The sequence below is a fragment of the Magnolia sinica genome, chromosome 10, assembly GCF_029962835.1.
Source record: "Magnolia sinica isolate HGM2019 chromosome 10, MsV1, whole genome shotgun sequence".
Classification (NCBI taxonomy): Eukaryota; Viridiplantae; Streptophyta; class Magnoliopsida; order Magnoliales; family Magnoliaceae; genus Magnolia; species Magnolia sinica.
The window spans coordinates 74,631,305-74,652,420 of NC_080582.1; the positions used below are offsets into that span (position 1 = coordinate 74,631,305).

At 40.9% G+C, this 21,116-nt stretch overlaps 1 protein-coding gene across 1 annotated transcript; it reads right to left on the bottom strand.

The window, feature by feature from the left end:
• Window positions 1-1,034: 1,034 nt before the first annotated feature.
• LOC131216999 (uncharacterized) lies at window positions 1,035-16,527 on the bottom strand. Its single transcript, XM_058211668.1, has 5 exons — window positions 15,439-16,527; window positions 5,994-6,051; window positions 5,810-5,893; window positions 5,522-5,663; window positions 1,035-1,620 (listed from the first exon to the last, which is right to left on the bottom strand). Exons 1-5 carry the CDS (start codon window positions 15,923-15,925, stop codon window positions 1,255-1,257), a joined length of 1,137 nt encoding a protein of 378 aa, XP_058067651.1. The 5' UTR covers window positions 15,926-16,527; the 3' UTR covers window positions 1,035-1,254.
• Between the last annotated feature and the right edge of the window lie 4,589 nt (window positions 16,528-21,116).

The following is a 21,116-nucleotide window of genomic DNA, read 5'->3' on the forward strand; positions in this document are numbered from 1 at the left end:
TAACATTCAATTGGTGGGAGTTCAATCCTCACGGTTTATTGTAGTGTGGCCCACCTGAGTTCTGGACCTGTCTCATTTTCTGAAACATCCTCACATGAGCAAGAGAAACTGATGGGTGTGGATGTCACACGGAGTTTTGCGGTAATAAGTCACCCGCAACTGGCATCCCCAAAACTAGTACTACATCCTCACTGTTTTCTTCTTTTTTTCTTTTCTTTTTTTTTGTTTTTTGTTTGTGGCGTGGCGCACCTGACTTTTGAATCTGCCTCACTTTTGGGATCACATCCTCACATGAGCTGGAGAAACTGACAAGACGAGTGCATGACCATAGAGTTGCTTGTTTAATAGAAAGCAGCCGAATCGATTCCCTTGCAGACACCACACATACCAAAGCAAAGTAGTTGCTCTAACGTCATGTGTCCCAAGTGATCACTGATACAGACCGTTCAAATCCCGAGATCCAATGTATGGCACATTCACATCGAATGGGATCACCGACCCAGACCACGACTGTGGGCAAGATCCCAAGACTCGAAAACTAGAAGTGCCCATATCATATCATCCCAAGCTCTTTAGCATTTCTCCCCTCCACAATCACCAGCAAAAAGAATGGCATTTACGTATGGATATGATTCTATGAAGCCAGAATTTCTGAGCTTCCATTGCATCCTACCTTTCAAGCTCGGGAGTGCTGGGGGTGAATCAGGGCCATCCATCTACCAGTGCAACACATACCTATGTCAGCCATGAAATGACAGTAGATAAGGATCTTGGGCTGTCCGCATTGGGACAGGTCCCAAAATTGTCCTATTGGTGTGATTTCTAAAAATGTGGGATGTCCACATTAGGACCACTTGCTGAATGGTCCCGATTCAACATCTACACTAGCAATCACGGTAGCTAACCTTCTTACCCTCGTTGCTGCTTGTAGCTAGCCTTCTTACCCTCATTGCTGCTGGCTGGCTCCGACTCACCTGAAAAATGGACAGTAGATGCAATGCATGGCAGAGACCGAGGCGGCCCACCCACCCACGTGAATGATATGGCGCATTCACACAGTTGTTTCTCTTCATAATCTACAAACAAAGATGCATAAAATTCATAATCATTTTATACACAAACCACCACCGCCTTCCGCAATCCCATATGAAAGAGTAGTCAGCCTGCCTGTACTGCCTGCCCGTGAAATCGTATACATGGATGATATGAGCCATCCCGCTGCCTGCCAGGCTTCCTCATCCTCACTTGCAACAGTCACTGTGAGATATTCAACTCATGGACAGCACTTGCCAATTCCAAACCCACAGCGTTCTCCTCTTTCTTCTCCTCTACCTTAGCTTTGCTCTTGTCCTCTTCGTTACATTCCGATCCGACGATGCACTCCTGGAATCTGTAGCAACCGATGAGATGGTCGTTGGTTATTCCTGCGGCTTGCATGAAAGAATAGATCACCGTGGGGCCCACACACCGGAAACCCCTCCTCACTAGGTCTTTGCTTATCACATCCGCTTTAGGAGTCTTCACAGGAACCTGCCGAGGGTACCTGAAGCAGCTGACGATCGGCTTGTGGTTCACAAAGCTCCAGCAGTAGTTTTCAAAAGATCCAAACTCATCTACAATCTGCAGAGAGCCATGCATAAGACAATGCAGAGAGAGAGGGGGAGAGAGAGAGAGGTAATATGACTAGCACATGAGCGAGAGATGTAATAGGACTAAAACATGAGAAATTTGGGGTTCCTGATGTGCCACTCCATAAAACATGAGAGAGAGAGAAACACGAGAAATTTGGGTCCTGCTGCATTAGGAGAAGCATACATCTTGAATGGGTAACATAACATGATTTGTTTTGTTCCAGACAGTTGATCTGCTGGGGCGCACCATCAAAATTGGAATTACGTAAAAAAATCCTCATTGGAAGATCCCATGCAATTTTACCTAAATTGCCAAACCCTACATTTCTGCTCTGAATTGCGATTGGTTATTTAGGGTCCGTTTGGATACCACCAAATAAGCAACTTTTTCTACTTACAGCAGTAGATAAGCAACTTATTTGGGATAAGTTTGGTTTATGATCAATTATAAGTAATCACTTCAGTTTAAGAAGTAGAAACCAAGATAAGTTACTTGAGGCATAAGTAGCTTATCTTAAGTGACTTACGATCCAAACACCCCCTTTATGGTCCAAACCACTATTTTCACTGACCCAATTATGGTTCTGCTCTTACTGTTAATTAAGTGGTGATGCAAAATTTATATTTATAGGTACTTTGATTTAGGCAATAGCATGTACACAATATAATGGTAAGCATGTGAGATCCATCAGAATAACATTCATCATTTCATAAATATATTACAATGTATATTCATGCATAATACTACATCGCATATACTAAAATGTATGCATTGGAGTGACCTACATGATCCTATCCCTACCAGCATATTGGAGGAAGTAATGTACTACATACCTGTCCCCATAACACAAACCAGAGCAACATGCGACCGAGGTGTGTGTGTGTGTGTGTGTGTGTGTGTTCAAGAGAGTTGTGGTCTTTGAGATCTTATGTGACATTAAATGAGATTTCCAACATAGGGGTATTCATGGAATTTTGAAAATCTGCATGCTTATAAACCGATTGCTTGGATTTATCCACCTACACAAGCAACTAAGATTTTACCTGCTCTTTTTTGTGAGCCAGGCGGCATGCACCCACATCTAGAATCTTTTCATCCATTTTTTTCTCCCCACTTCGAAAATCTTTCCCAATTTGCCTCTTTTCCTCCACGTGTTGCAATACCACTTCCCCTTTTTTTTTTGTAACATTGACAATATTATTAATAAAAGGCCAAAGCCAACATTTACAAATATACAAAACAAAAGAGATTTACAGCTCATGCCAGCATTCCGTAAAATGAACAATGACTTTTGATGCTGACACCGATTCCATTACATGGGATTTAGTCCTACTAAACACCTCTATAACCTGCCTCTCAATTTCTAAAACATCACTCATTCCTTTAAAGCCATGGGACCCATATACCCGCTAACAAGCTTAACCACCATATTTTCCTCCCAATTTTCCTTAATACCCCTGCCATGCCATATCAAAAAGAAACTCTCAATGGATTCCGGTGACACCCATGCTACCCCAAACAGCTTGAAAAAAGTGTCCCATATAGTTTTTGCAAACGGACAATGTATGAAAACATGATTCACTGATTTCTCATGTCAGAGGCATAACAAACATACATTCGAAAGGATCATCTTTCTCTTACAAAGATTATCTATTGTAAGCACCTTTTTCCTCCCCCACTAGCCAAGTGAGCGCCACAAAACCTTTGGAAGAGCAACATAAAACCAAATGAACGCTGTCAGACAAACCCCACCACTGCTATCATTCCCACTTAGCCACATACAAAAAGATTTCACTGAAAACTTGGCAGACTTGTCGTAACGATTTCATCGATTCAGATTCTGAAATTACCGGAGATACCTTAGATAACAACTCAATCAGCCCAATAAATTATTCAATCTGTCCCCTAGATTCCTTCTACACTACGGAGCCCACACAATTTCCACTCCTTGAATGGAGAAGCAACTAGCCACCCTCAAGTCTGCCACAGGCCCTCAACTGAGATCCCCGCTAAACATTGGAAAAATTCCACTCAATTTGACTCCACACCCATATATCCTCCCAAATTTTAATATTCTTACCATCTCTCAGACAGAAGCCAACCCCTTCCCAGACTCCTTGTTTTATTGACAACATAGATTCCCATATATATATATATATGTGGGAAAAGGTACTATGCGCTCGACCTCACGATAAGCTCCCATGAGGTCGAGCTGTGTGGGCCCCACCGTGATGCGTGTCGACCATCAACACCGTGCATTTGATGGGTCCCCTCTAAATTATGGGATATCCCAAAAATCAGCCGTATACGGAACTCAGGTGGGCCATACCATCTAAAATCATGTGAAGAAATCATTAAAACATATAAAAGCACTTGGTGGGGCCCACCTGAAATTTGAATGCTGCTGAAACTTGGTCTGAACCATCATCCAAGTGGGACACACATAATGGATGGGCTAGATTTGCAAACCACATCTCGGTGGGTCCAAAAAATGATTATGAATGTTTTAATGGTGCACGGCCCCTCCCCACTTCTGTATGTGGTGTGGCCCACACAAGTCACGGATTGACTTGATTTTTGAGACCTAGGCCCACGATGGAATGGTGCATCTGACTGATGGGGTAGATGTTTGAAACGCATCACGGTGGGGCCCACACAGCTCGACCTCATGGGACGGACTCGTGAGGTCGAGCGCATAGTACATTTTCCCTACACACACACACACACACACACACAAAGATGACGACTTAAGCCACCACCCCCTCTCTTCCACCCCATATTTCCTTCCTATCACCTCCCTTCATTGGGAACCCACTTCTACTCCAAACCTCCAAACCCATTTCCCCAATAGATCTATATTCATATCCTCTAAATTCGATCTCTCTGTCCCCTAGATTCCTTCCACATTGCGGAGCCCACACAATTTCCTCTCCTTGAATGGAGAAGCAACTAGCCACCCTCAAGTCCGCCTCAACTAAGATCCCCGCTAAGAATGGTAAATTTTCACTCAATTTTTGACTCCTCACCCATATATCTTCCCAAATTTTAATATTCTTACCATTACCATCTCTCAGACGTAAGCCAACGGCTTACATACCTCATCCCACATCATGAGATGAAATTTTTGTCTTCCACTCCCTTCCACAAGAAATCCTGCCTTAATTTTTCCAATTTAATTCACTACCGACTTTGGGCACTTGAACAAAGACATAATAAACCAGGAGATTAGACATTGCCATCTTGATCAAGGTTATTCTCCCACCCAAAAATAAGTGCTGAGTTTTCCATTGAGATAACTTTCTCTCAAACCTCTCAATCACTGTCCAATAGATGTTTTGCCGGTCTTCCAATGCATAACAGGAGACCAAGATATGAAGTAGGAAAGGATCCTTCCCTACACCCAAATATGCTTGCATAATCCCCCACCTCCTCCTTAGGGATACTCATCCCCAAAATCTCATTCTTACTGATATCAATCTCAAGCCCCGATGCTGCCTCAAACCAAACTATTATTGACCAAAGGTTTCCCACCTTTACATCATCTGCCTCAGAAAATAGCAATGTACCATCAACATACTGCAAGTGGGTAATGTGAAACTTCCCCTAGTTTTATTAACCGTCTATTCATAAGACATTGATTGAGTGGTTAGGATCTTCAAATTTAGAAGATTTCTGGGGACAAGCACCATCCACAGTGGGTCCCACAACATTCTGGATCCACAAACCATGGGCCCCACTTGTATGACTGGGTGTGCATCAGGGAACCATACAAGTCCCAATGCATCTGGACCCTATAAAAACCTCAACCTAGAAGCCATCAGTGGCACCATGATGAATGAAAATATCAGCAAGAAAAGGCAACGAATGGAAAAAGAAAGCGTGAATATACCTTGGATATCTGCCGTGCATTTTCAATGACCGCACGCAGCTTTGGCTCCGATAATAGGGAGCTGGCAGTGCTTCCAGGTGCTACGATCTTCTTCTCATTCAATTTAGCAGCATTAGCAGGGTCAAAATCTGCAAAAACCTCCCTGTACAAAGAAGAGTCAGGACTCAGGAGAGAATGCTGGAAATAGCTGATTGACATTTTCATTAGTTTTTTTTCCGTCTTATTTCTTTTTGGAAAAGCAACACAACCATTGTCATTAGGGCTTTGATCAATGACTGAGAACAATACCTGAATATGTGCCTTTTGCTGAGAATGGCTGGCCATGTAAGTTCAGCCAATGCACCTGATAGCACAAGCAACTCAAAGAGTTTCCTGCATTTTGTTGAAAATATCTGTCAAGCTGGAGCCTCTCATGATTTATTTTTTTAACTTTTAGAACGAAAAGAATGTGGAGAAGGTCGGGATTGCATACTTGTCGTCGTGGACTGGAACTCCCCATTCTTCATCATGAAAGGCAGCGTAACATGGGTCTGTTGAAACAGGATAAAAACAATGGATAGATGAGACTTAGATCAGTTTGATTGGGATACATGCACAAGCAAACTGCAACTGAACATTGACAAGACGTGGTTCTGATATTCAGCCTGTGGTTGTAGTGTTTTTATAGATAAATGATAAAATGGGACAAGCATGAGAATGACTAAGATTCTGATGTTCTGCGAAACGAAAAATTGCAGTAAATGAAACCTGTTTTTATTGAAGTTTAGAAGAGAATTTTCAACTAAGGTGAAACTGCACCAGGGAAATATTCAAGTACCTAAAGGGAGGCTCTATGTACCCATGGAATATTTGATATTTCTATACTGATTTTATCCCTACTTCAATCAACTCCACCTCTAACAATGCACCAGCATGTTCACAGCTGAGGTACAGGAGGGATATCTCAGGCAGGCAGCCGCCTGTTGAAGTTTCACCAAGCAATCATGAAAATTCATGGTGCCCTAAATAGTTGGGAGATGGATGATGACGATGATCTTATCCCTACTTCAAGATTGACCACTACAGCATTAGGTCAAGCAATCACATTCTGGATAGGTTGCAATATACGCATCCAACCCACAACCTTGAAAAGAAAGAGGAAGGTGATCTAACATGATGTGGTGTAAGATTTGAAGCAATCAGAGAAGCTTGAATTACATTACACGGTGGACACCAGCAACTTCTGCAACTGTTTTATGTTGCCTATCATTCTGACACTCTTGTAGTTCAAGGGATATATGCATGCATATGATATCAGGGACAAGGTGCTGCAAAAACTGGTGGTCAAAATCTAGATCTCTCCTGCAACCTGGTGCTGTATAAAAACAACCTCCAGGGCTCCTTCAAGAGAGAACCTGATAAAGAAAAGAAAAAAAAAATTTCTAAACAATCAAAGGTTCCCCCTATAGATTGCCCAGTGGGTCCCTAGCCTGGGTAAAGGAGGATTGATGTCCGGTCGGCAGCCATCTAACTTTCACTAAGCAATCAGATGACTACCGTTTGAACAGGAGTCATAAGCCCAACCCAAATAGCTGGGACAAGGCTATGATCACAGTGGTGGCGTTGAATCAGAGGTTCCCACCATCACAGTTATAAAACCTGGATAGGACCAGCCAGTTGGTTGCTCAGAATGCTTCAAAAAGGAAAAGGGAAAGGTCAAGGAAACATGGAGGGTCACTTTGGGCCCATTTGGATACCACCAAATAAGTTGCTTTTTCTACTTACAGCAGTAGATAAGTCGCTTATTTGAGATGGGTAAGTTTGGTTTATGATCAATTATAAGTAGCTTTTTTATTTAAAGTTACTTAATCATTTCAATTTAATAAGTAGAAATCAAGATAAGCTACTTAAGGCATAATTAGCTTATTTTGGGTAAGAAATGATTACTCACCAGAACCATCCATTTCAATTGATCTGGCTTTCCAGCTCAGAGATCTGCTATGGTTGGACTGGGTAAATCAACTGTGATAACTATTTACAAGAGAAAATTTAAGATGGAGTGGGATGGGATTCAAACTCACTCCAATCAGAAAAGCAAACACCATGCTATAGGTGTTTGGGTGTCATTTTATTTCTTAATACTCTAGATTGACGTCACAGGTTCAGACCAAATGACCTGCTGGTTGGACCAGTTTTGGACCAAACCGCTGGCAAAAACAGGTTAAAGTCCAGTCTGGGTTTTTTTTATAAAAATAAAAATTGCGCACAGTATACTTCATAACACATTCACAAAGACTCCAAGGTCCCAAACAAAGGAATCAAAACTCAATTTGACTCATTCTGTTCTCCACCAGCGCCAACTGACTTGGTTGGACAATATTCATGTTCCGAGGGGGGAGACTTGTTCTGCTCGCCATAGAAAGACTGAGTTAACCCAATAACGAACTATTTTTTAATCTACATTCTCAACTCGTCCTAAAAATAGATAACTCCTAAATAGATGGCAGGATATATTCCCCTCCCCCATCTCCCATCCCAAGTTGCAGATAACTGCAAGACCAATCAGATGATATCATATTTTCTTAAACCAAGAACTACTAAAACTACGAAACTACCTTAAACGCTCTAAAAGTCACCAAATCACCATAATCATGTCCCTGGATTAGAAACTAAAAGGAACGGCAAATTTGTGAAATTTTGGTGATGATTGTCTGTCTAATGCATAACTCTACTTGAGCAGGTACTGGAGCTTACCTGTTATTGGAGAAAACACTGGGCACATAATACTTGCCCTCCCAAAGGTCAAGTTGTTGAACAGAATCACAAGTTATTTGGATGAGATTTTGATAAATGGATGGGAAATGACATAGTAAAGAAAATCTTTCCAAAACAAAAGACATAGTAAAGAAAGAATATAGGAAAATTATGACTTAGTGAGACTAGCCAACCGGTCTGGCTTGAAAAAACACCAAGAGATAGATGAAGTATACGATGTTGGACCAGCATCTTTCAACAGCATGCATGAATTTTCAATTCTGCTGTGGGATCCATGGTTCAAACCCAGAATCCAGACCTGATCTGTTGCATCCTGCCATGGCCTATCTCCCAAACTGGACGATTCCAACAACCAATCTTGGGATTTTTTGCAGTTGAATGGGGCCATTGTTGTATCTCTCAACCACTCTACTATAGACTACATATAAAATGGTTGTCCTATTCAGGAGATTTTTGGGGCATAGTCCATCCACAGTAAGATGGAACAGATGAATATTACACATTTACTGAAACTTTTTTTAAAAAAGATTAGATTTACTGAAATATGGGCCCCACTCAACAGAAATGAAAACCCATGAACTACTATATACTGCAGGCTGCATATCCAAACACCATCTTGGGTATGTGACCATAAAAAGAGTCATGAAAGAAATCTTTTCCAAGTATGTTGCCATTCCAAAAGGAACCTATCAAAGGATCCATTTGTTCTGTGGCTCCACGGTGCACCAAGAAGCTCTGGCTTCAACTGTGTCCGTCAATGAGCACGTTCCTGATTCTGACCAATTTCCTTGTTGCACAGTCGCTGGGTTTGATTACTTGATTTGCATATAAATGTGATTTTTTTTTTTTAAATCGTGCATATAAATGTGAATTACAATCTGCCAGACGGCCTTTTTGCCTCTTACTGGTGTTACATCATAGATTTAGGCATACAAAATAACATGCCGACTGTAGAAGTGGCAATAAATTTATGCAGAAAGATACATCTTACTATTTTTCTTAGTTGTGAGATCCTTCTCTCTAGGAGCCTGCTCCCTCTTCAAATCACGCTTCAAACCCGCACTCCTGCTCCAGCTTCCCAGCTGTTTATACTCACTAACATTATGAAATTGACGTTTCCTGCTTCCACACCCGAATCTGCTGACATATTGCTTCAAGCTTCATGTACCATACTAATTTTTAATAATTTTTAAAGGTCATTTGTTTGTCTCATGGTGGGTTTTTGAAACAACACTGATCACAATGCCACAACTTCCAAAGATGGCAACACCATTTTCTAATTGAATTGTATTCATATACATTTTAGCTCATGTGGGGTAATTGATAGTAGCTTCTTTCCTACAGGTGATCAGTTAGAGCTGATTTTGCATTCAGATAGTCTGATCCATTCTGTAACATTTTGTTTATTATCAAATAGTGACACGAGGAGGTGCGCAAGGATAAATATTTTTTTTTTACTTTTTTCCTTTTCAAAAGATATGAATTTTTCTATGGCATCAAGTAGATGTGTCAAAGAGGCCTTTTATATTCTAACGTAAGTTGAAAGCTTTTTCTTTTTCTTTTTCTTTTCTTTTTTTGAAGAGTAACTCTTTTCTTTTAAATGACGATAGGGTGTCCCCACCCCCTTATAAGGCGAGACTATTCCCTACGGATGCAAGCAAACACCCACTAACCACGTGTATCGAGTAATCCACAAGAAGGGGAATCGAACTCATGTCTGTAGAGAGCAAACCCACAACCCAAGCCATTCGCCCAAACCGTGACGGGTGTAACTCAAACTATGTAAGGAAAAACGTGAAGCAACAAAAAAGATGATGAGAGATCATCCAACTAGTACAAAGAAGACTTTAACCCCTTGACTGTCATGAAACATTCCCTAGGAGTGCCTTTGAAGGCTTTAACTCAATGTTAGATGAACAAGCACTCTTAAAAGAGAATGGCCGAAATGAGTTGAATCCGCATTGTTGGGAGAGCTGAGAATATATAGGGTCATCTCATCTCCTTAATGGTAGTGCTCCCTCCAATGAAACACTAATGGCAAGTGCTTTCTCCCATGAGGCCCATTCATATTTCAATGAACCTACCCATATTCCAATTGGCTTTTCCATTTTCCAAGTGGCAACTCATTGGAATTGAGGCATACATTAAATATGCTCTAGAATCTGTCTAGTATACATCCCACTAGTGGTTGCTAGAGGTGGGCCTTAGTAGCCGACAACCAACACAAAGCACCATAAATTTGAGGGATTTTAAACCCATCAATAGGACACTTTCTTTAGAAGATCGTCAATAGAAGCCATGCTTCCATTGTAGATGAATCCTCTACTCCAATTAGACCGGACAATATAACCAACTTGGTCTCCTAGTCACTATTTGTTAGAATCACAACTACCAGCCTCAAACTTTCAATTGAATTCTCAGATAATTTTTGTTTGAGACATCCAAGCGCCAATGCATTCCATCCCATGATTCATTTGTTCAATCATTATTTGCTCCAAACAAAAGCTTTTGTCTACTTAGTAACTCTTCCATCCATATTCTAAATTCTCATCTTGCAATTTATTTATTTTTCCCTTCATTGGTCCTCCCAAAAGTGTTACATGGAGTCATGGACAATTATGCCATTCTTCACTATGTCATGCCAATACTTGGAATGCTTGATGCTCCTTGACCCGATGCTTCAAAATGTATCTAAGTGCTGTCATCGGAAAGTGCCACACATTGGACACTTTAAGAGAGCTCTCCACCCATATTCTCCATTAACTCTTTTTTCTTTCGCCTTTCAATTCATCTGCTATTTAAATTTCTTAGTTGAAAGCTTGGATGCGAGTGTGCATCTCCTCTCCAAAAATTTTTGTGATGATCAATGGATCCCCTTTTGGTTATTTTAAAGCTACTAGAGGGATTTGTCATGGTGACCCTTTAACCCCTTTTTTGTTTGTCCTCGTCACCGAAGCTCTCAGTGCTATGCTATCTAGAAGGCAAGATATGGGTTTGTACAAGGGTTTCACCATTTATTTAAATAAATAAATAATCCAATCCGCATTAATCATCTTATATTTGTTGATAACATTTTCCTTTTTTGTGATGCAAATGAGGTTATGGTAACTTTCCTGAGTATGGCGAATTGCTGGTTCCAAGTGGTTTCAGGTTTAAATGTAACATGTCCAAACCTGAATTTTTTGGTATCAATACCCGTGGAGGTTTGTAATTCCCTTGTGGATTTGTTCGGATGCAAGGTAGGCTTGCTTCATACCCTATACCTGGGTCTTCCTCTTTGTGTGGGTAAGCCTCCTCTCTCCTTGTGGGATAACATCTTACAAAGAATGGAAAGGAATCTTTCATCTTGGAAATTGAATGTTCTTTCTTTAGGGGGAAGACTTAATCTGATTAAGGCATCTTTGTCAAGTATGCTCATTTATTTCTTGTCTCTATTCCACTGCCCTAAGTCTATCATTCTCAAGATCGACCATCTTCGTAGGAAATTTTTATGGCAAGGAAACTGTACCTCTTCCAAGTTTCCTCTCCTCCAATGGAAGGAGGTGTGTACCCCTTACAACGAAGGAGTAGACATTAAAAACCTATAAATTATGAATAAACCCCTCCTTGGAAAGTGGATGTGGAGGTTTGGGAAAGAAACTAACAGTCTTTGGAGAAAATCATTGCAGAAAAAATGGTGCTTCTCCTACGAGGATGGTGGTTGAAGGAGTCCGCTTTCTACCAAACCTCTTCTCTTTGGAAAGGGATTGTTAAAATGACCCCTCTTGTATGTGAGAAAGTTTGCTTCTCTCTTAGTAATGGTGGTAGAATCAAATTTTGGTTAGACTGCTGGTCTAGTAGGTCTTCTTTGGCTGAATCTTTACCTACATCTTTACCTACACTGTTTGCTTTAAGTCCGAATCATAACATTGTGGTCAGAAAGTGTTTCATTGATAATGAGGGCAATGGAATTTGGATTCCTCCCTTTAGAGGAAACCTTTCTGATGATGAATTTTAGGACTTCTTATTGCTTCTTGCTCGCTTGCAGGATTCTCGTCCCTCTCCCTCGCTGGATGACTCCATCTATTGGATGGTGTCCCCTTCAGGATCCTTTACAGTTAAATTTTTTTACAAACATTTGTTGTCTTGGGTGAATCCTTCATCTTGCTGTCATACGAGCGCGTTGTGGTTCTATGGGCTTCCGCCGAAGGTGGCGGCTTTTGGTTGGCTTGCAGGAAGGAACAGAATTCTAACTATCGACAATCTGATAAAGAGAAGAATGGTTCTGCCTAATGTGTGCCTTCTTTTCTAGCAAAACGAAGAAACGGTGGACCATCTTCTCATTCACTACTAGTTCACTTCGGACCTCTGGTGGAGTGTCCTCTGTTTGGTGGGTGTCTCTTGGTCCATGCCCTCCTCTGTTGACCAGCTTTTCTGTTGTAGGCATGCGGACTCTAAATGAGGTTTAGGGAAAAGAAAATGGCGCATTATCCTCTTCGCAGTTCTGTAGGTGGTGTGAGCCAGGAAAAATAACCGTTGCTCTAGAAGTTTGAGTGGATCCTCTGCTGTTATCTTCTCTAGAGTTCTTGTTCTGTTTAAAGATTGGGCGCCTTAATAGTTTTTGTTTGTCTAGGCATGGGATTATGCGTTTTCTTTTCTTTTCTTTCTTCAGTCTGTTTCTGTTCTATTTTTGTTTTCTTTTTGATTTTCTCTCTTTTTCCTTCTTTACTTGTTGGTTTCTTCTCTGTGTAATCTGGCCTCTTTGGTTTTTGTTCTTTTTAATAAAGTTTTTCATCTTTCAAAAAAAAAAAAAACCTTAGTCAAATCAAAGATTTCTAGCACCTTACCAACAAGCGTGGCTCCGTTCTCTTGGTGGTGAAGAAATTATGCATGTTGACTCACTCTAGGTCAAAATCTATTTCGCTTATAGGTTCCTTGCCCACATTAAAATTGACAACTCTTGTTCGTTTTACTTTTTATGTATTTTTCTCAGGCACCAATGAACCTTTTAAGAGCCCAAGGGATGTTCATCGTACAATTCATACAAGCCACTATTTCTTGACATATTACATAATTGATTGTTTTAGTTTAAGACTACTCAATGGGTCTTCACTAGTATGACATGAATGTTCTTTTCAGATTCTCTTTGATTTTCTATCCTACAAATATATATATATATATATATATATATATATATATATATATATATTCTTTCTATTTCTATGTTCTCACTATGTCAGGTGGGCAGCCTATCATAAAAAATTTGCCAACCTACCATTCAAAAACCTGACCAGCTTACCTCAAATTGGTTGGATGAAAGGCTAAGTTTATGGTGATGATTTTTCTTTTATGTAGAATTATTTGCTTATTGCTTGCAGAAGTGCCGTCATGCCTAAATTTCTGGAGTTTGTCATGCCAGACACTAGAGCATTTCAAAACCTGGCTACCACTATTTCCAAGTTCCAAGGGCCAAAAAATGGTGAACCAATTAGTTCTACCATGAACTGTACTAAAGCTACCATTCAAGACCATTGAAAATACTTGGTTCCACTCTAGCCAAACACCCTAAAGTACCATCATGGCAACATCCACCACGATAGTTGACCTTTTGGAGGGAGTAGACACAACAACTGGGTCTAGCAGCTAATTAGTTCAAGCATCACACATTGAGTATCAAACCAAAACACAGCGACCAGTTATCAAAAAAGACGCTGATCAATTCCAGCATCACCCATTGAGTATGATAGGAGTTCTGCTCACAACAAGGCATGTGGATGAAAACCTCCATTCTCCTCCAATAATCAATTCTACACTAAAAAAGCAATGTCTCCATAAAACACTCTCTCCAATTCATTGTGTTGTTGTGGTGAGGCTTAAGATTAAAAATGGATGGGTGGTATAGTATAAACATGGTATTGAATCAGCTAACTGAGAGACACCTACACTACAATTCAATGTCCTCAGTCTCAACTTACCTACAAAGAAAAAGACCTATGTCATGTGATGCACATGTGGGCATGCACCCGTACACAGACAACAATGACCCCACATTGAAGCAAAAGCATATTTCGCAATACTGATTAACAGGCCCATTAGTCCATGCTTTATATTTATGCACAAGTGATGAGTTGCAATTCAACAGATAGACCCACTTAGTCCAATTGCCTATCTTCATGGTTAGATCCTACATTAGTATTGCCATTAGTAAAGGCACAAAATGACAGAGCAAACGAGTTCTCAAAACCCACATGGAGATCAACTGACACAGGAAACCATGATTTCTTCCTCTGGTTCTCAAGTATGTACACCAGGCAGACACATGTGTTATTTTATTTCTCCTTGCCTTCATAGTTGGGATTGACATGTTTCTTGACCAAATTGTGTTAAATATTCGTATTAGATGTCAAACTAACCAAAATTTGGGATCCATGGAAACTCCCAAAGGGAGGCTGCATGATGCATCCAGGCCAAAGATTATGCAATTCCCATATTATTTGAATGAGTTATGGCCAATTTCTGGAAGGCATATATGGTTGAGACAGGAATCAGGGATATTTTGGTCATTTTTAATGTTTTAGTGAAATAGATGGTTAGGATTAGAACCAATGGATGGCTATAATTATGTTGTGGTTTCCTTTTTCTCTTTTTTGTTCTTTTTTTTAGAATAAGTATATAAGCATGTGAAGACTCTTCATGCATAGTTATGAAGAAATAAAAAAGTTATTTACTTGGATTATAGCATGCATTATTGCGCTTCTAGAATGTATTGCCCGCAGTAGAAGAAGAGCAAGGGAATATTGTGATTACTAGCATGGCAGCTAGTAGGCTGTTGGAAATCAATCCACGGTCCATCATCTATATTTTACAATGCATCTATGAAGAAACCTTGTAGGTGGATCTTCAAGAAGAAGGTGCTCATCTGAATCAATATTCTCACCTTCAATCTGGTTGCATCACTCCAAGATAAGAAACCTAGCAGATTTTTCATTGGTTTCCAATTGTTGAAGCATCAACTGCACTTCCACATAGAAGGTAGACGTCTAATACAGTGTAACTAACTAGTAGGACCGATTTATTAATATCCCATTAATATGCAGGTTTGACCCTCAAAAACAATGATTTGCAGTAGAAAAGGGGGGCTAATTTAAATTCACAGAAGAAATGAATGAAAGAGAAAAACTCACCAGTGTTTGGTGTCACCCACGCACACCTCTTCTTGCCCTGCAGAGTTTCCTGTGAAGAAACACTGTCCGAAACAATCTTCTCTGGCTTCGGACTGGATTGCTTCCTCCGACGTGCAGGATATGTTCGAACAATCCTTCCGGTAGAAGCTCGACTGCGCACTGAGGTAGATGAAGCATCCGAGGAGCAAGAAGCATTGAGTGACAAATTAGACTGCAAAAGCTGCTCCTGCCTCCTTAACGCTGAAGGAAAACTAAGAGAATGCATCAAATCTGGCGGGGATGATGAAGCAACAACAGCAGGAGGCGGAGTCTTCTTCTTCTCCTCCGCCGCCTCTGCAACTTCTGCTGCTCTCTCCACCTTCCTTGAAGGCTTCGACGCAGGTTTCCGTGCAACTAGCACCCCTGCTTTGTTTCCAGCAGGTCCGAGGACCGGCCTTGCTTCCGAATCCGCCACATTCATCGACCTCACCTTCGGAGCTCCTGACATAAAAAAATCTCCGAGTTTTTCTTCAGATCTGTGATTTCCGCGCCGAAATCCCCCGATTTCTCCAATTTTACCCAACCTAGGGCTGAATCCAGCCGCTAAAAACTCAAATCTACCAATTAAGCCCTTCAAATCACATCCTTCTCGAAGTACTGACAGAATTGAATGGATCTCCCCACCAAACCCTAGAAAAGCATCCACTTAAAAAATACAAGCAATCTTGGGCTAATTCAACCACTCCGAGCCGCCATTTTTCATCTAACATTCAAATCCGCTCATAGAAACCCGTAGAAAGAGAGATTTCATACCGCATTGCTGAAATTGGAGCTACGGAGCTCAAAAATCGCTCTAAAACGCGTTTTTCTCAAGTTTTCCCCATGAAAAAGATGCTACTTCTCTTAAATCCACGCCATTGGCTTTGAAATCCCGGAAAAAGCTGCAACCCCTGCATTGGAAACGGATCGAAACCTCAATCTGCTGAAAGCAGCGAGGAATCGCTCCGATCTAATCTGAGAACGGAAGGATTCTGCGACTCTGGGGAAGGAAGCAGCGGAGAAATGCGATCTAGGGATTTTTCTGGACACGGGGTGGAAAAGGAGCGAATGAGAGGAGAGCGACGAGGGAGTTGGCATTTTATATGGTGGTCACTGGTATTTGCCGGTGGGAGAAGGTGGACGACCGGCTGTAGCCAGTCGTACCGGCTGGAAGACGATTCCGAGCATCTTTCAGGGCGCTGGAGTGTGTGCAGAGGAGAATTTTGAATCCTACTCCTTTTCGCACACGTGGTAATGGGGAGCGTGCGTGAGGGATCCTGGCCGTTCGTCTACTGGACCTGCTTGTTTCATCGTTATTCCAAAAGACAGTGAAGCTGCTGATCAGTTGGTCCATTCATGTGTGATTAACGGTGGATGGACACCTGTAGTTCACCTGATGGCCAGGCCCTTTTCCAGGCCAGCGAACGAACGTTTATGGGGCCATCCTGATAAATGGTCCCTTCGTGCATGGCACTACGACCTGGCTAGAGACGGACGGTCCTGTCGGGGGCTCTGTACGGCCACCATAATGTATATTTTTTATACATGCCATCTTTCTATTTTGATAGAACATTAGTCATGAGCTTAGACCACACCACGGGAATCAGCCGGGATTGAAAGCTTACCATTGAAAACTAACCAGGAGCATGAAAGTTTGGGATCAAGCTGATATTTATGGCTTTCGGTTATACAGGTGAATGTAGCTCTATCCATGGGTTGGATATAATTAAACATCACAGCGGGCGTAGAAAGTTTACAGTGGGCTCTACTTCATTTTTGGCCTCATTCTCTTAAATGACCCGGTATGGATAAGACATATACATTACAATGGGCCCCACAGATCCCTGAGGACTATCAGTCTCTGGCTAGGTCTGGTCGGTGAGGTAGTACTCAATCCGTGCCTGTCAATCCCCGGTGGTCCTTGACTGCGGGGCCCACAATGATTTATGTGACCTTTTTTTTTGGTTGTTAGCTTATCAGTACACCCACTGGCAGTTCACACCCCCGTTATCCACCCCCACCGGAGGAGAATCGACACGAAGACCTCAGTGATCAAACTAGGCATCTTTTACTCAGTCTACCACTGAGCTAATGATTTACGTGACTTACAGTCGTGCCTTCCGTCAATTTTGATAGTTAATTATAGGGCATGATAAAAATAAAAATAAAAATTTAGTAGATTCAAATTTCAAGTTGACCACATCACATGAAATAATAGCAATCGGCTATTAAAAACTTCCTATGGGCCACAAAATTTTTACATCAAGCTGATATTTGTATGGTTGCTTCGTTTAGGTACTTACAACCTTATCAATGTACTAGATGGTAAGCTATTATTGCCATGGCCCCTAAAAATTTTAATGATGAGTATTCAATCACCACTCTTTCCTATAGTACAGTCCACCTAAATTTAGATTGCTTCATTTTTTTTCGGATCATGCATTAAAATAGGCTTTCAAAATGGTAAAACAGTACTGATGTAAGGTGTGTGCTATGCATCACTGCGGGCTCCAAAGTCAAGGATCCACCCACCACGGCCCTGCCTGTGCCATGCCTCCCACTTGCCAATGAATGTGAGAATGGACATCACTGTTTAGTGGATTTGGACTGGGTTACTGCCTTTGCCCCCACCAAGCTATTATAATCACGGGTGGATTTAGACTGCCTATTGCCATTTTCAATACCGAGCTAACATAAACATGACATGGCAAGATTTAATTAGACTGGAAACTTCGGTAACAAATGAAGCCCACAAAGCATGTTCAATAGGGACACCTATTGGGTATTATTGCTCATGCACCAACGTTGGTACAGCCACAGTAGGGATGGAATTCGTGGGATGGCATGCACTATGAAAGATTGGATGTGAAGGGAAGGGAAGTGGATTGCGTCTGAAACAATTAGGATAATAAGCCATCTGACCCGAGCTATTGGGGGGCCCACCATGATGCATCTGTTGATACACATTGTCCATTCATTTTCTCATGTCATTTTAACCGTATGAGCCCAAAAATGAATCAGAATTCCAGTGGACTACACTAAATAGTGAGCTTGGGTTGCATTAAATGCAAGAGTCAATTCTAGTGTGGTCCACGCCAGTGTTAGATTACTTCATTTTTAAACTCATATGTTAAAATAGTACAAGAAAATGGATGGCCGGTTAGTCATGGTGGGCTCCTTGAGAGCTCATCAGAACAGGATTTGGACGCAATCCACTTCCGCTGCGAAGTACCTATTTGATGAGACCATAAATTTGGTGAGGTGAGCACACTAAAACGTGGATTGGGTATTATCCCACCATGCCTAGCTAGAAATTGACAGGGCTCCGAGGGGCCATCATGGTGTATGGGTTTTATCCACACCATCCATCCATTTTTCAATATCATTTATGGTCCACTTGAACCTTATAATTACCTCATTTTTTAGCTTGCATCCTAAAATGATATGGAAAAATGGATGGACGGTGTAAATAAAACCCATACACCTAGTAGCCACTCAGAACCCCAGCTTGTTCCTAGCTAGGTACGAGCAGGATTAGTCCCAATCCACATCCGGACGGTAGGGCTCATCTTGATCCATGTATCATATATTCATGCCGTTCATCAACTTTACCACCAACTCGATTTAAGGCACTGGCTATAAAAATAAGCATATTCAAATCTTAGGCAGACTACACCATGAGAGATTGCTACCAAAGAGAGTGATGACTGAGCACCTATTATTAAAATTTCACAGGAGACTTGCTAATGTTTGTTTGTTATCCAACCTATTAATAGAAGCATATTGCACGGTGACCTAACACTGCTCAATCAGGAAGTGTTGGACTTTGTGGGGCCATCGTGATATATATGTGTTTTACATCCATGTCATTTACCCATTTTGTCAGCTCATTTAGGAAAACAGATGGAAAGCTTGAGTAGACCACACCACAAGAAACAATAGAGATAATGACATCTACCATTAAAACATTCCTCGGGCTCACCATAATGTTTATTAGATGCTTTTAGTTGGTGGCGCTCAATCACCACTCACCACCAAACCTTTTGGCATGCTCCTTTTTTGGATTATGCCCTTTGAATGAGTTGGCAAAATAGATAAATGGCATAGATAAAACACATACATTACGGTGGGCTCCGCAATAACACCACCTTGCAGTGTGGTGTTGTGGTCACCACCCATTTCACTTGCCTTGTTGATAAGGTCACATGGTATTTAGCTTGATTCAAACTTTCATTGCCCACGGTAATTTTTTTTTAATAGTGAGCATTTAATCACCACAGTTACTATGTGGGTTACACTTGAGATTTGGATTGATTTCATTTCTTGGGGCCGTGCCTTAAAGTGAGCTAGCAAAATGGATGGGCAGCATGACTTACAACATATACATCAAGATAGGCCTCAAGGTCAAGGTGTCACCTAAGCTCATATTTTCGTGCCTCACCAAACTGCATTCCAAGACCCAATAGCTTTGGGTCATGCAAACTTTCATGCATGCTTTGCGTAGGCAATGTAACTAAAATCCCACCCCATCATGCTTGTACCAACTTGCATACAAAAGTGTGGCGGTACCTGATGTGCATTCGTTTAAAAGTTGTTTGGTTAAGCGGACACTCAACCAAGCCTTGTCTATTATAGCAACTTGTTATCTAATCAAATCCCACCCATTATACATGTGCAGGGCAGTACCTAACCCGAGTCCTTGTTTTGTGATTATTAGTGTTAGCTGCTCAGTTTGCTTTTAATTATGTGAGCATGTCAGAATCGGTACAACAACTCAATCCAAACCAATCAACTGACCCCAAGTAGCAAAATAAGCACATACATCCAATATGAACATATATGACTAATATGAATGTATTTGACCATATTCCAAGAAGATCGATTGCTTACTCGGTCACTTGCAAATTTTGATAATGATCAGTCGATAATCAAATGGTTGGGTTCTTTCTCCAAAGATAAGTTATTATGTGTCTTCTATAAGAAATGACTTTTAAAATATGAGTGCAAGTCAAACAAAATGAAAAACTCATAATCAATTACTGTGAGCAATTGTAAGAATGTGTATATTGAAATAACTACTTAATATTGGGTAAAGAGTAAATTCAATATATGAGCGAGAACTTATATTACAGCTAAATATTATTAGCTAAGAATTACTACTAATGGATTATCGCTACTTACAAGATAAGCTAATATAAAGGAAATTGATAAGATAATTTATTTATTTATTTATTTATTTATTTTGGATTGAGTTGTTTGATATATTTGTTCCATCACATTGATATATTATTTATAAAGTTTTGTTGCAACTTGTTCTTCCAGATCCTTTCACATTGCTCTGCTATTTCTATAGTTATCTTGCAGCTTCTTATTCCATATCCTTCTTTCATTTCTGCAACAGTTAAAACAGCCGAAAAGCTTCTCTCTAAATCATTCTTTTGTTATGTTTTTTTTTTTTTTTTTGATTGTTCCTCTTCCACTTGGCTAAGCTCTGTTTCTCTCAGTCGTCACTCACCCTTCGACTACACACCGGTTGCATCTCTTTTATCGGTTGCGTGCCCGCGCTCCACTCGACCTCTCTCCGTATATTTCCATTTTGACCGCTCGACCAATCTTCTTACCGCATTGTGTTTCCTGACTTCTCTTAGGCACTCAATTTG